Source organism: Ursus americanus, chromosome 18 (assembly GCF_024610735.1).
Source record: "Ursus americanus isolate L20-20 chromosome 18, mUrsAme1.1.p, whole genome shotgun sequence".
Lineage (NCBI taxonomy): Eukaryota > Metazoa > Chordata > Mammalia > Carnivora > Ursidae > Ursus > Ursus americanus.
In genome coordinates this window covers 1,372,739-1,386,175 of record NC_142144.1, presented here as the reverse complement: position 1 = coordinate 1,386,175, position 13,437 = coordinate 1,372,739, and the positions used below count along the sequence as shown (strand labels likewise).

The 13,437-nt window shown below is 65.4% G+C and overlaps 1 protein-coding gene across 3 annotated transcripts; it reads right to left on the bottom strand.

Annotated features, from left to right (window-relative positions):
• Positions 1-1,042: 1,042 nt before the first annotated feature.
• INPP5E (inositol polyphosphate-5-phosphatase E) lies at positions 1,043-13,373 on the bottom strand. Of its 3 annotated transcripts, XM_087869194.1 has the most exons (12): positions 13,293-13,373; positions 12,114-12,285; positions 11,237-11,991; positions 6,842-6,965; positions 5,488-5,585; positions 4,829-4,953; positions 4,591-4,710; positions 4,195-4,302; positions 3,502-3,663; positions 3,301-3,416; positions 2,744-2,880; positions 1,043-2,492 (listed from the first exon to the last, which is right to left on the bottom strand). In XM_087869194.1, the coding sequence occupies exons 3-12, from the start codon at positions 11,953-11,955 to the stop codon at positions 2,360-2,362; spliced, it is 1,842 nt and encodes a 613-aa protein (XP_087725320.1). In that variant the 5' UTR covers positions 11,956-11,991; positions 12,114-12,285; positions 13,293-13,373; the 3' UTR covers positions 1,043-2,359. The 3 variants fall into 3 exon arrangements, with proteins under 3 accessions (XP_087725320.1, XP_045659756.1, XP_087725319.1); XM_045803800.2 differs by having other exon boundaries at positions 11,237-12,285; XM_087869193.1 differs by lacking the exon at positions 13,293-13,373 and adding an exon at positions 12,976-12,995 and having other exon boundaries at positions 11,237-12,285.
• Between the last annotated feature and the right edge of the window lie 64 nt (positions 13,374-13,437).

Genomic DNA, 13,437 nt, shown 5'->3' with positions numbered 1-13,437 from the left:
GGCCACCTCTCGTGGCCGCGGGGCCGCTGCTGTCCCAGCACTGGGCGGCTGCGGCTGTGTGGCTGTCCCAGGAGAGAGCCTGCGGCCCAGTCCCCACCGCGCAGGCAGGAGGGCAGGGCTGTTGGAGGAGATCCACATGCGTTACTTCAGTTACTTAATCCACTCATTTTGCTGCAGCCCATTCTATTTCGATGCCTTTCCAGCGCAGGCGCCGGTGACTGCGTTTGCAGGGAGATGTCAGGCTCTCTGTGCCCGCGGGGGTGGGGCCCGAGGGAGACAAGACTGTCGGAGGGGCAGGTGGAGAGCCGGTGGGCAACAGTGTGGACTGTCGTTCTGTGGTTACACTGGGGGAAGGCAGCACCCAAGGGAGGTAGAGGGCGGAAGCTTGGCCGCACGGCTGGCTGCTGTAGGGTGGGGGTGGGGTGGGAAAGCTCGGAAAGACACGAGGCCCGGGTGGATGCTGGGGCCGGCGAAGCTTCTGCACAGCTGGAGGTAAGCCTCTGACCACAGACTGCTGCTGCCCGGACCCCGTCACGGGCGGGCACCTCTGCTCCCCTCAGCACACGGCCCTGCCTCCCTGCTTCGCGGTTCTCGGGGCTGGCCGGCCATAGGCTCACCAGGTGCCCGAGGGAGGCCTGGCGGGGGCAGGCGCGTGGAGGCCATGAGAACCGGCTCGCGAACACCCTCGTGCTCGTGCCTCTCGATTCGTTGTGAAGCTGGTTTTCAGAGATGGGCCCACGCTGTCTGCATTCATCTGAAGTTTGCCCTAAGTGAAACTTGTTCATCTCAGATCTCCTGGCTGCTCTTAAGCGAGTGTCCTGACTTGGGACCTGTGACCTCTCGGGTGTGTCACGATCCCCAAAGACAAGAAGCCCTGTCTCAAGCCAGAGTCCTGCATGCCATGCCATCACTTTGTCCTGTCGGAGACGGTGCCTGTGAAGATGCCCCCTGTCCAGGCCCCTCACCACAAGTCTGTAGCAGACGTGACCGGTTCATGATTCAAAACTCAACGACACATTTCTTTGAGCACAATTTTATACGGACAGACAATCAAGTTTCTGGAAGTCTGATGGGGCTGACCAGACCTTCTCATGGACACCCCCCCGCCCCCTGTGTCAGAGGCCGGGTGTGCCTTGCTTCGTGTTATGGACGTGGGTGGTGATAAAGTGGATACACTCGCCTTTGGAAGTGACTTCGTTTCCTCGTGGTTCACTCAGGTCTGGGGTGTCCCCTTCTCCCTTCAAAGCCCCTTTCCAGCCGGCCTCACCGTTGGTGTGGTAGCCGGACACACAGCAGACGGCACGGCAGCCACACTGTGCACAGGACCTCCTGCCACTGAATGCGGCGTCCTTGTGTTCTGAGAACATCAGAACGGCTGAGTGCACAGATGAGTTCTTTCTAAGACTCAATCTTTGGCCAGAAAGAGTTTAAGATTTAATATATGGATTTATTTAAAAATATAAATATGGAAAAATAAATAATTTAAAAGACTAGATTGAGTGCCCCTTGATTTTCCCACATTCAGAGACTGCAGGAGCCATCGTGGGCAATCACGGGCTCAGCCCTCAAAGAAAGAAGAGCTCTGCAATGTGGTGGGGACACCCTAAGCCTCCCCTGCTTTCTCGGGCCAGGAAATGCACTACTTACATGAATGCTATTTGAGGCTGGCAATACGTATGTATGCAAATGGTCTGAAATCACCAAAACCAAAAGAGGGGTCGGGCCAGCCCCCCAAGACCAAGGGGTGGCCCTGAAACAGCAGGCCCTGTCCCAGGGGGCAGTGGGACCGAGTTCCCTCCTTGGAAGTCTGTTGGCTCTGGCCTGACCAGTTGGGCCTGGGCTTGGCCCTTGTGTGAACGGTGGGATGGAGACCCTGAGCAGCAGCTCACCCGCTTCGGTCCCGGCCCCGTGTTCAGAGGGAGAAAGGCACCTCCCAGTTTGCACCCGAGGGGCTGCTGGGGGGTTGCAGGTCCACAACGCGAGGGCTGCCGACACCGGCTGTGGGGGAGCAGACAGGACCTGGGAGTGTGTGCCCCGCAGGCTGCTCCGGCCCCGCCCCACCCAGATGCCTGCCTCAAGGGACCATGCATGTGGCATGGCGGCGTGGGGCCTGACGGGACGTGCTGGGAAGGAGCGTGGCCGGTTTCGTTCTGGGCGGGGGCACCGGCACCTCGGTCCCGCCTGGCCGGTCTTCTGGCCTGCCCGTGGGGTTCTTGGTAAGAAAGCATGTCAGCCTCGAGTAGTGGTCTGTCGGAAGCCCAAAAAGGGGGAGAAGTCCCACACAGCAACCTCTTCTGTCTTTCTAGGGGCTTTCGGTCAAGTAACCCCCGTGTAGGTGACAGAGGTCCTCGGGCAGACCTCAAGAAACGGTACAAATAGTACTCGAGTGCTGGTTCTTCAGCGCCTGCTGCCTCCGAATTTCTTTGGAAATGCGTCTTCTAATCCCTATTAAGTACAGTTCTCGGTCGAACTTGCCGGCAGCTAGCGGGATGCTGTGGAAGAAAGGGCGTCAGCCGGGGGCCGGCTGTTGGCTCAGCCTCTGGGAGGCCGTCTCTGACGCCAGGTCCCTGTGGGCCGCTGGGGCCCGCCGCGCGCCAGGAGAACTCCCTGCGGAGCCCAGGCCGGGCCCGGCTGCACCCGCGTCGCCTGTGTGTGACAGCCACTTCAGATCAGGAATAGCCCCCCCCCGCCCCCTGGGGCTGTGAGAGCGGGACGAGCGAAGACATGCAGCGAGGGTACTGACTTGTCTCTCCCTGGCCTCACTTTCACCCGGAACAGGCCGTACACGGGGCGGTGGTCAGACGTCCTGATGCCGGGGCAGGAGGAGTACTTGACGGGACAGATATCGCCTTTGTGGCGGCTTCTGTACATGACCCGGTCCTGCGGAAAAGAGCCCGCAGACAAGGGCCCCGATGCACGGCTTCGCTGCAGGGCTTGGCCTGCGTGCCTGTCACCTCGGCCGTGCTCAGGCAGAGTCCCTGTGTCAAACCTGCCCACCGGAGCCCATTCCCGGAGCCCCTCCCCCAAGCCAGTGCCCTGACCAGCGTCTAGGCCCCACGTGCGGCGGGGGCGGCGGCCGCCGTGTGCCCCAGAGCCAGAGCAACCGTGCAGCCACAAGGGCTCAAACAAGTGACAGTGCGGGGCGCGTGCCTCGCTGTCCCGGGACCAGCAGACCGCCCTCGAAGGGCCTTTGTCGGAGGGCACCGCCCCCAACCCCAGCAGTCTCAGACAGGTGCCCGTGTCTGCCCGCACCCCACGGGCCCTGCCGCTGCTGGGCGCTGCCCGCATGCCCGCACTCACCGTGTAGGAGGGCGTCCTCTGCTTGGAGGTGGTGTCGTAGGAGTCCTTCCCGACGTCAAACTTGTATGATGGCAGGAAGTGGATGTCCGGCTCCTGGAAACCCTTGAAGATGGACCCTGGAGTAGTCACAGCCCCACGTCAACCCTGCAGGCTGGCCCTTCTTGGGGGTGCGGAGACCACACCTCCTCCCCGGGACCTCACCTTTCCTCATCTCCTGGGTGAGCTGGTCATGCTGGAGCAGGGCGGACACCTTCTCTCCCAGGTCCTGTTTCAGGATGGCCTCCACGGCCACGCGCCCGCCACTCAGACGAAAGTTGAAGTCTCCAAACCAGAACACTCCATCGAACCGTGTGGTGACATCCGCTGGCCAAAACGGGAAGCGTGTGAGCCCGGCCCTCCCCGTGCTCGCCACGCCTTGGAGACAGGGACTGGTCTGGTCTGTGGCCCGCCAGAGCCACAGGCTAGGACTCCCCAGGGAAAGGGGTGCAGCCCCGGCCGCGGGGGGTGTGTTCCGCAGCCTCCTGGGTCAACAGTCGGGTTCACGGTTCTCTCGAACAGCGACAGACATCCGGGGACGGCATGGCACCCTCACGTTCACAGGAGCCCACGCTTCCCGTGCACGCCACCTCCACCAGGGCGCCGTCCCCACAGGGCAGCCAGGAGGCAGGAGGGCCTGTGGGGGGAGGGAGGCCGAGCTCCTCATGAAAGCACAGCCGCCAAACGGGCTGACAGTCACAGCTCGTGAGGAGCCCAAGGGCAGGCCTCAGAGTGGTTTTATTTCCGTTGGCTAGTGACTTTCTAGACTTTTCTGACCTTGATTCTCGAAAGCTCTCCAAGTCTACTTTCACTAAACTACCCAGAGAATGAGGCAGGAGCACGTGGACAGGGGCTCACCGGCGTCAGAGCGGTAGGGGCTGGTGTCGGGCACGCTCTTGGGCAGGGCCAGGCCCTGGACGGTTCTGCTGTAGTCCAGCAGCCTCTCGTTCACCTTCCCATCTCCGGCTGTGAGAACAGAGCATGGCAGGGGCCTCTCCAGCGGGGGCTTCTGGACACGGGACACCTGGGTGGTCACCGCCCCCCAGCAAGCTCTACCACCGGGCCTGCAGGAACCCGCCCCGCCGGGTATTCTCGGCGTGAGCCCATGCCCCCCTCCACCCCTGCCGCCTCAGCACCCGGAAGGGAGCCCAGCAAGCACGACAGGATGACACCGTCACAGGGGGCGGGGTCTCTGCCTTCCAGACTCTCGGGGCGGACCTGGGGGGAGCAGTGTCCCTCCTGCCCGGGACTTACAGGTGAAGTGGGACGTGATGAAGAGGAAGGAGGTGCCGAAGAAGGTGAAGCTGACGCCCAGGGCCCCCTTGGTCTTGATGTGAGATACAATGCGCGTGGTCACTGTGGAGCTCTCCACCTCTGCGGGATGGAGGGGCGGGGCTGATACGGCCGCCCCCGCTCGCCCCGCGGGCACCTGCCTGCACGGAGGCTGGTGGGGGTGCCCAGGGTGCCGGCACGGAGCAGAGCGCCCACCTACCCGAGCAGAACCAGATGAGGTCCCTGCGGATGAGCACGGACATGTAGAGCGCGCCGTGGGCCGCGGAATACAGTGTGACGTAATGGGGGCCCAGCGTCTCCTGCAGGCGCGTCTCCCACTCCCGCCTGCGGAGGGAAGCCAGGACAGCCTGGGAAGGGGGCCGGAGCCTCCCAGCCCCACCACCCCTCCCGCCGCAGCCCGGAGAGCCCTGCCATCCAGCCTCGTCCTGCCGGGAGAGCAGTGGACAGACAAGCAACACGAGGGCCCCTGGGCGGCCTTGTCCATCTCCAGTGCTGGTCCCAGGCCTGTGCTCTCCCGCTACCCTGGGGGCCTGGAGACTCCCGCGGCTGCCCGAGGGGTGGGATGCCCGTGCGCTCCCCTCAGCCTGCAAGCCCCAGCTGTGCTGCCGGGGCGCTGTGGACCCTGGACCCCGCTGAGGGGTCGGGCGTGAGCTGGGGCTCCCGCGGCCCTTCGGTGCCTTTCTTAGATCAGCTGTGCGTCACCAAGAAGTGAACTCATCTGTTCAAAGTTCTCCGAGCCGCCCAGCCCCGGCCTTGCCCCACACGGCAGCTTTGGCCCCGAAGGCCCACCTCAATGCTGTTCCCAAGGGTCTGGGGGGCTGACAGGCGGGGCAGACGTGGGGCAGGGGCGCGCCGTACCTGTCGGAGCAGCCCTCCTGGACCCCGACGACGTACAGGTCCTGCGCGTAGTCGGCCTCAGCGGGCAGCAGGAGCTCGTCCAGGTTGGGGGGCAGCTCCTACAGAGAACCGTGTGTAGCAAGGGGCTCCTGCAAGGCCGGCGGCCCTGTCCTCCTGCAGCATGGGGACCAGCACTGTCCCTGGGCCGCGTCCAGGGGAGCCTCAGGTCTGGCCAGGCCTCCCTCCGCCCCGCTGGTCACCGCCACGCCTGCATCCATGCCCCGCCCTGGCTACGCGGCCTGTGCCCGCAGACACACACGGGGTGGGGAGGTGGTGCTGCCCGGGCCGGGCGCTGTGGTCCGGAGGTGAGCGCTTCTGCACCCTGTGGCTGGATGTATGTGGTCTCCAAGCCCTCAGGGCTTTGGACGAGCGCACCGTCCCATGGACAGACATGGTGGCATCCCAGGGACGGCAGTGCCGCCAGCCTGGGCGCCTGCCTCGCCCTTCAGCCAGAGGGAGAATCACTCTGTCTCCTTACGGGGGCTGTGTCGGCAGGGCCCCTGGTTACTCAGTCAGACCTTGTGCTGGTGCCGGCCCTGCCTTGTTTCCTCCCAGCGCCTGTCCCCCAGTGCCAGCCTGGGGCACCACTGTGTGGAGGGAAGGGCCTTCTGTGATGCCACAGCCGTCATGCCCCTCGCCCCACCCAGGGGCGTGCTGGGATGGTCCACAGTGCAGGAAGTCCGCCCCTGGCCCCCAGAAATTAGAGCACCCCACATGTAGGGGATGGACACCGTCAACCCAAGGATGGTCCTTGCTGTGAGGAGGGAGTCACAGGGAGAGACGGCTGAGCTGGAGAGAAAGCCGCCAGCACAGCGTCCGAGGGATTCCCCCGAAGCAAAAGCCAGAGATCAGCGCGGAGACCCCTGGCCTGTGCGGTGCGGCTCTGGGCCGACTGGCGGTCAGGACACAGGCAGCCGTCACAGCAGAGCAGCTGGAGGCCTCCACTGTCACCTCCTCACAGAAGTTGCCGAATGAACACAACCCAGAGTGACCCCAAGGTGACAAGGACCAGACCAGGCCGCACATGCTCACCGAACGGTCACAGCCGGCGCAGCGGTGGGGTGTGCGCAGGGGGAGGCTGTGCATGGGGCGGGAGCTCTAGGGGAATCTCTGTGCCCTTCAAACCTGCCTTGGGTCTAAAGCTACCCTAAAAGCAAACACGCATGTGTAAGAACACCACATCTCCCCCACCAGGCAGCCGGAGGTGGGAGCGGCAGGTGCCTTCCGGGTGACCCAGCTGTCGGCGAGAGGCCAGGCAGACAGCGTGCGGCCCCGAGAGCCCGGCAGAGAACCCGAGCGGGCGCGGGCGGCTCACCTTCTGGCCCTGCATGTTCCAGGTGGCCACGAAGAGGGCCATGTTGCGGTCTGGGAAGTACCGGGCCAGCTCCTCCGCCCCCATCAGGGCCCCGCTCGCCAGGAGACTCCCCTCCAGGTAGCTCCTGTGGAGAGAAGGCAGAGGCAAGGAGGGGCCAGGCTCAGGGACGCCTTCAGGGCACACCTGTGGGCTCCGGCCCTGCAGTGCCTGGAAGCCCAGGTTTCCCGAGAGCCCGCGGGTCGGCAGGGGGCACAGTGCGATGGTCCACTGCCCTTTTGGAACACCCGCTGTGTTCACAATTCTACAAACACTAGCACCTGTTCAACTTTTCGGTCACCTCCTGAGATGAAGGACTTGAAGGTGACATCTGGGCTCTTCCCCCCCGAGGCCCTTAGGGCTCGGCCCTGCACAGCAGCGGCCCTGTGCCAGGGGCTCGCCTCCACCTCAGTGTGGCCTCGGGGGCCCTGAAAGCTACAGGGGGCACGTCCACCCTCACAACAACCACCGGTCACAGCCCATTTCAAGAGTCTCACAGCGCGCGTGCATGCGGTCACGGCCCTGGCCCCCGCCCCCGCCGGCCCTGTGGGGCGCTGCTGACGGCAGCCACGCAGAGCCGCCCCGCAGGGCGAGCCTGTGCGGTAACGGCTTCATCTGGGGACTGTGGGGTCTGAGTGCACTGTAATTTTCACGTATCGTGAAACTGTGGCGCCGTCTTGTTTCTCAACCATGAAAAAACCATTCTCGGCCAACGGACACACAAAAAGAGGTCCTAAGCCCACGCTCATGCACATGTCCAGCCGGCGGCCTCGCGGCTGCTCTCTCCTGCACAAGGGCACGAGCCCGGCACGTGGACACGGGCCCCGCTCACCCGCGCTGGGGCGTGACACCAGCCTGCCTGCCCCATCCCTCTCCTTGCACGGTCTCCACGCGTGGCCGCCTCTTTCTCTAAAGTCTGTGGTCTTTTGCTGGGAGCTCTCCTTCCAGAACCTTCTTCCAACCCAGCTTGAGATGAGTCAGGATGCTCCCGGAATCAGCACCCAGGCAATGGCCATACCTGTGTTTGGTCATTTTGTCTCCTAGGTCTTTTAAGCCATCCATCTGTGCAGACCCTGACCACCCTCCCCCCAGGGCACCCATCTGTGCAGACCCTGACCACCCTCCCCCCAGGGCACCCATCTGTGCACACCCTGACCACCCTCCCCCCAGGGCACCCATCTGTGCACATCCTGACCACCCGTCCCCTTGCGTGCCCGGAGAGTAGCTTCATCATCTCCTAAGTGTTGGTCGTATCGCAGGCTGATCAGACCTCACTCCCGTTTCCTGGCAGATGTACCCCAGTAGGTTCCATGGGTCCCATCCCTACTCCAGTGACCCCAAGATGGGCTGGCGGCCTGATCAGTCCACGAGAACATCCCTCGTTGTCAGCCATCACCCTGATGTCCGCGTGCAAATGATGGCTCTTTCCAGTGTCTGGGGCGGCTGGTTTTCCTTCTGCGACCCCCCTTGCTTCCCAGCAGCCAGGGCTGTCCCAGGCCCATCTGTAGGGGTGGGGGGAGGCCAAAGGGGCTCTGTGCCAAGGCCTGGCAGCCGGGCACTGTGGTGTGGGAAGATGGGGGGCAGTGGGCTGCAGAGAGTGTTGGCCCCGAACACTGGGATGGACCACCGGGTGCGGCTGTTCGAGCCTGTCTTCTGCCCTTCTCCCCGTGCTGCACGCCTCCACACTGCCCCGCACAGGCCTTCCTGCTGGCCTCCACCTTCCCGCACGCGGGAGAACCTCTCGCCTATGGGCGTTTGGCCCGGCCCCACCACCTCGGGTTACCGGGCTTCATGACAGACGGCTCGTTCCACAGCATCCTTGAGAAACCAGCCCCACATTAAGACACCCCAAGCACTCTCCAAGCCTCTGACGACTCTTCACCCAACTTGCCAAGAACACCTCACACCTCAGTCTTGCAAATAGGAACCCGTTCCTTTGAAGGAGGTGAAATCATGAGCAAGGCTTGTGAGCCTCGGCTGAGCGCTGACAGCAGAAGGCGGTTCTCAGGAACTCAGACGAGCAAGTCCCACATCCTCCCCGGGCCGCGAAGGACACGCACCCGATCGTGTCCAGAGGGAGGCCGCCGCAGGCTCAGCCCCACGCTGAGAACCCTGACGGGCTGAGTGGGTCACATGACGCAGTCCGGCCGGGGGCCCCGGCCGGCCTCGGGGGCCCTCCATGAGCCCCCACACCCGCGCCTGAGGGCGTGATGTCCTCTCGGGACCCCCTCCCAGGCCCCGGGTCGGACGCGGCACCCGGGCTGTGCCTGTGGCCTGTGTGCCCCGCGCCGTCTGCAGCAGCTGGCCCTCCTAAGCACAGGGGCCTCCGCGCTGACCTCGGCCAGGTCCCGCCTGCTCGTGGACAGTCTGTGGGCTAAGAACCGTTTCCACACTTGCACATGGTTGGGGGTAGAAAACCAGTGTTTTGTGACATGGGAAAACAGCATGAAATCCAAATCTCAGGGTCCTTAAATGGCGTGTTTCTGCCGCACAGCTGCGGTCCGCTTCCCCCCACCCGCGGCAGACGCGACAGACGGGAGCACGGCCGCAGACGGGACGTGGCAGAGGCCGCGTGCTCACTCCCGCCCCAGAGCACCCTGAGGGGTGCAGACGGGCTTTTCGGGGGCAGAACTGGGCTGAGGGAGCCCCGTCAACCTGCTGTTTGCTATTCGTCTGAAGAGAGGGAGACGCGACTCCCGCCTTACGGAACGAGCAGCAGCCACGCACCACCCACTTGGGGTCACGCGCAGGTGCACGGCGGCTTGCTGTCTGCCGGACCCCGCAGCGGACGAACCGCTTCCGTCCGACTCAGCTGGGGAGCCACCAGCTTCCTCTGCCTCCTGACCCTCAGCACCCACGCGGGGGACCTTCTGTGGTCATGGGGGCTTTGCAATGTGATTAGTTAAGGATGGCAACATGACAGCGTCCGGGATTTCGGGTGGGCGCTAGGTCCAACGACCAGCGCCCTCGTGAGAGGAGAGACGCAGACCTTTGCAGAGCACCTGGGTGAGGGCAGAGGCCGGAGGGACTCCGGGGCCACCGGGCACTGGAAGAGGCAGGAAGGACCTCCCCTGCAGCCTCCAGAAGGAGCGCAGCCCTGCGACACCGTGATTTCTGACCTTAGGTCTCCAGAACTGGGAGAGAATACAGTCCTGTTGTTTCAGGGCTTCTGGTTTGGGGTCGTCTGTTATGGACACCAGCGCAGTGACCATCCCACCTTCCGCTGGCTCGGTGTCCAGCGGGGCTGGTGCCAGCCTGGTCTGGATGGGAGAGGGCGGCAGGTGGGGTAGTGGTGGGGAGTTTGGTGAGGGAAGTGGGGCCAGGCCCCAACCGGGGCCTTCGGGGACCACGGTGGGGAGTGGGTGGCGTGGGGACCAAGTGAGGGCCATGGCCCCGTGTGTGCTTCAAACAACCCACCCAGCCCTGGCAGGGAGCAGAGGCCTGGGCCAAGTGGCAGGAGTGGCGACAGCGGTGAGGCCCGGCACGGAAGGACCAGGCAGGGGAGGCCTTTTCAATGTTAGCCTGGGCATCGCAGTGTGGGCCCCACAACTGAGGTCCCCGGAGAACAGACTCGTGGGCTTGGACAGGTGGGACTCGGAACTATCTGGGGCCCCCGGTCTGGTGAACGGAGCCAGAGGCCCGTGTGGGAGTCCTGAGTGATGGAAAGACAAGGGAAGCACCGGCTTGGTTCTCCGGAAGCTACAAAAAAGTCAAAATGCATCAGCTACCGAGGTCTCGTAAAGCCTGGAAACCCAGCGTCTTCTGTGGTTGAGGGGCCAAGGGGGAGCTGATGGACAGCGGGGCGCTCAGCAAACAGTCCCAGAGCCTCAGAGAAACCGGGACACTCCTGGAAGCAACGTGCAGCCAACCGGGCCCTGCGCGCCCTCCCTGCCCCCACCGAGCTCTCCGGCCCGGACCGCAGCCCCCTGCCCGCGGCTGCTTGCCTGCGGCGCCAGCTGGGTCCCCTGAACACTCCTCCGGGACGTGAGAGCACTGCTCAAGGCTACATGGCCAGGCCCTGCGGCCACTCAGACAGCAGCGCGGACGCCCACGCTGTCACTGGAGGGCTGTCCCCAACACACAGAATGAGAGAGAGCAAACGAGATGCGGCGCTGTGTGCAGAAGGTCACGCGTGCCTCTGAACCAGCTTCACAGGCACGCGTGCCCTGAGTGGTGCTGAAACACAGAGGGAAAGTTCTGGAAGGGGTATCCCTCTGGGAAGGAGCTGAGAGCTGGGGGCTTAGCCTCCACATCTCTACGCCGCACACGGTTTTATGAGAAACCCTTCACGTTCTCCTCGTGGAGGCTGCATGCGAACGCTAAAACAAAGATGCCCCCTGACCCCTCGGGGGCCCTTACCTGCTCCGGACGTCCTTGGTGCGGATGGGCGCCAGGAGGCTGAAGGAGGATTTGGCATCACAGGCCAGGGGGCTCGGGGGCCGGCCGGGGCCAAGGCTGCTGTGGGCCCGCAACAGTCTGCTCTGCAGGCGGGACTTGCAGTCGGCCTGACCCGGGTCCACCCTGTCTGCTGACCTTAGGGAATGGGAGGCCACCTTCTGGTCCACGGCCGGCAGCCTGGCGGTGCTCCCGGCCGAGGCCCTGTCCCGGTGCAGGAGGTCCAGGGAAGTGCTGAGCATTCCGGAGATACAGTGACCCCACGAGGAGGGGCTCCCTCCCGTGCTGCCCTGGGCCCTGCGGGATGTGGGGATTTCCTGCAAGGAGGTGCTCAGGCAGGGTGGGGAGTCCGTGTGCGTGGGGGGCCTGGGGACCTCGTCCTGCAAGGAGCCCCTGGAGGGGCTGGCCCCACCGTGTGCGGCCAGGTCCTCGTGGCTGGTTCGAAAACGCCTCCTCCTCCATGCCTTCTCGTCCAGCGACAGAGCTCGCTCCAGCCGGGGCCTCGTGGGTGGCTTTGGGGTGAAGGGTGTTGCCTTAGCTTGTGGGTCCTCATTGCTGATTTGGGCTGGAAGGTTCAGAGGGAGCACTGGGCTCTTCTCAGGGCCCTGAGCGATGTTGGTAGGCGGGGACCCGGGGTGGGCTGGAAGGTCTTTGCCCGCGTTTGGAAGCTGTCCCTTGAGCATTCTGTCTTCAGGCTGCGGATGGCCCTGAGCACCGGGCTGCGGGGGAGATGCCTCTGAATGGCCCAGGCCCGCTAACTTGGATGGCATAGTCCGGGGGCCAGCTCTCCCAGGCGCTGGCAGCCCAGCACCACCCCCCCCCCCAAGGAGACCGCTCCTACTCGGGGCTGCCAGCGAAGCCCAGGGTCAGGGATGATGGGTCAGACGTCGGCCGGCAGCCACAGAGGAGAGAAGGCTCAGAGGCTCCCCTTCGGCCCTGGGGCTGGCTGGTAGGGGCAGGGCCCGTTGCTGCATGGCTGGGAACCCTGAAGCCCTGCCGTCCCGCACAGGAACCTACAGGAAAACCGTGCTGTTAGCCTCCCACAGCCACGGCCCCCACGCCCCGTGAATGCTCCCATGGGACCGCTGTGGTGCGGGGTGACAGAGGGACAGGCCAGCAGCAGTCCGGCAAGAACACCCATCAGATGTTTGCCCCGTGCTTCCTCCTGGGAGGTGGGTGCAAGCTGGCACCTCTCCGGACGGGAAGCCTGCTCCTCTGGGCCACTAGGGCCGGGAGGGGGGCAGAACCACAACCCCAAGGTCAAGGCCAGTTCATGCAGCCTCCAACGGCGGGGGTCCCTGCACCCTCACTCACCGGCGTGCCCCTACCATCAGGCCTCCCGCAGACCCCGCCCCAAGAGAGGCCCCCTCGGCTGGTCGGCGGCCACGCCGCCGGCCGCCGAAGGCCCCAGGCTCAGAACCTGCGAGCCAGCGCGGCCTCCGCGGGTCCCCAGGGCAACGACCGCGGCGCAGGCGGACCCCAGCCCCGGCTCGTGTCCCCGACCCGCCCAGGGGTCAACCTGCGCTCCGGACTCGCGCCCCCACCCAGGGCCCCCCCGCGCCCCGGATTCGCGTCCCCGCCCCTACAAAGGATCGCCCCGCGCCCTGGATCCGTGCCCCCGCCCAGGGGTCACCCCGCGCTGCGGACCCGCGCCCCGCATCCCCGCCCAGGAGTCACCCCATGCCCTGAACTCGCGCCCCCACCCCGTCCAGGGTCGCCCCGTGCTCCGGACTCGCGCCCCCGCCCCCGCCCAGGGGTCACTCCGCGCGCCGGATCCGCGTACCCGCCCCGCTGAGGGGTCACCCGGCATCCCCGCCCAGTGGTCACCCGGCGCCCCGGATCCGCGTCCCCGCCCCCGCCCCCGCCCAGGGTCGCCCGGCGCCTCGGACCCGCGTCCCCGCCCTGGGGTCACCCTGCACCCCAGACGCGCGCCTCCAACCGGAGGTCGCCCCGCATCCCCGCCCAGGGGTCACCCCACGTCCCGGACCCGCGCCCTGCCCAAGGGTCGCCCTGCGCCCACCTCTCTGCGCCGCCCGCTCCCCGGCCCTGCGGGCCCGGCGGCCGCTCCCCGGCAACGGGCGTCCCGGGCGTCCGGGGCTTGGTCCCCGCAGCGGCCCCTGGCGGCCGGAGGACTCAGCGCGCCCGCGAGCGCGGACGACCCGCTC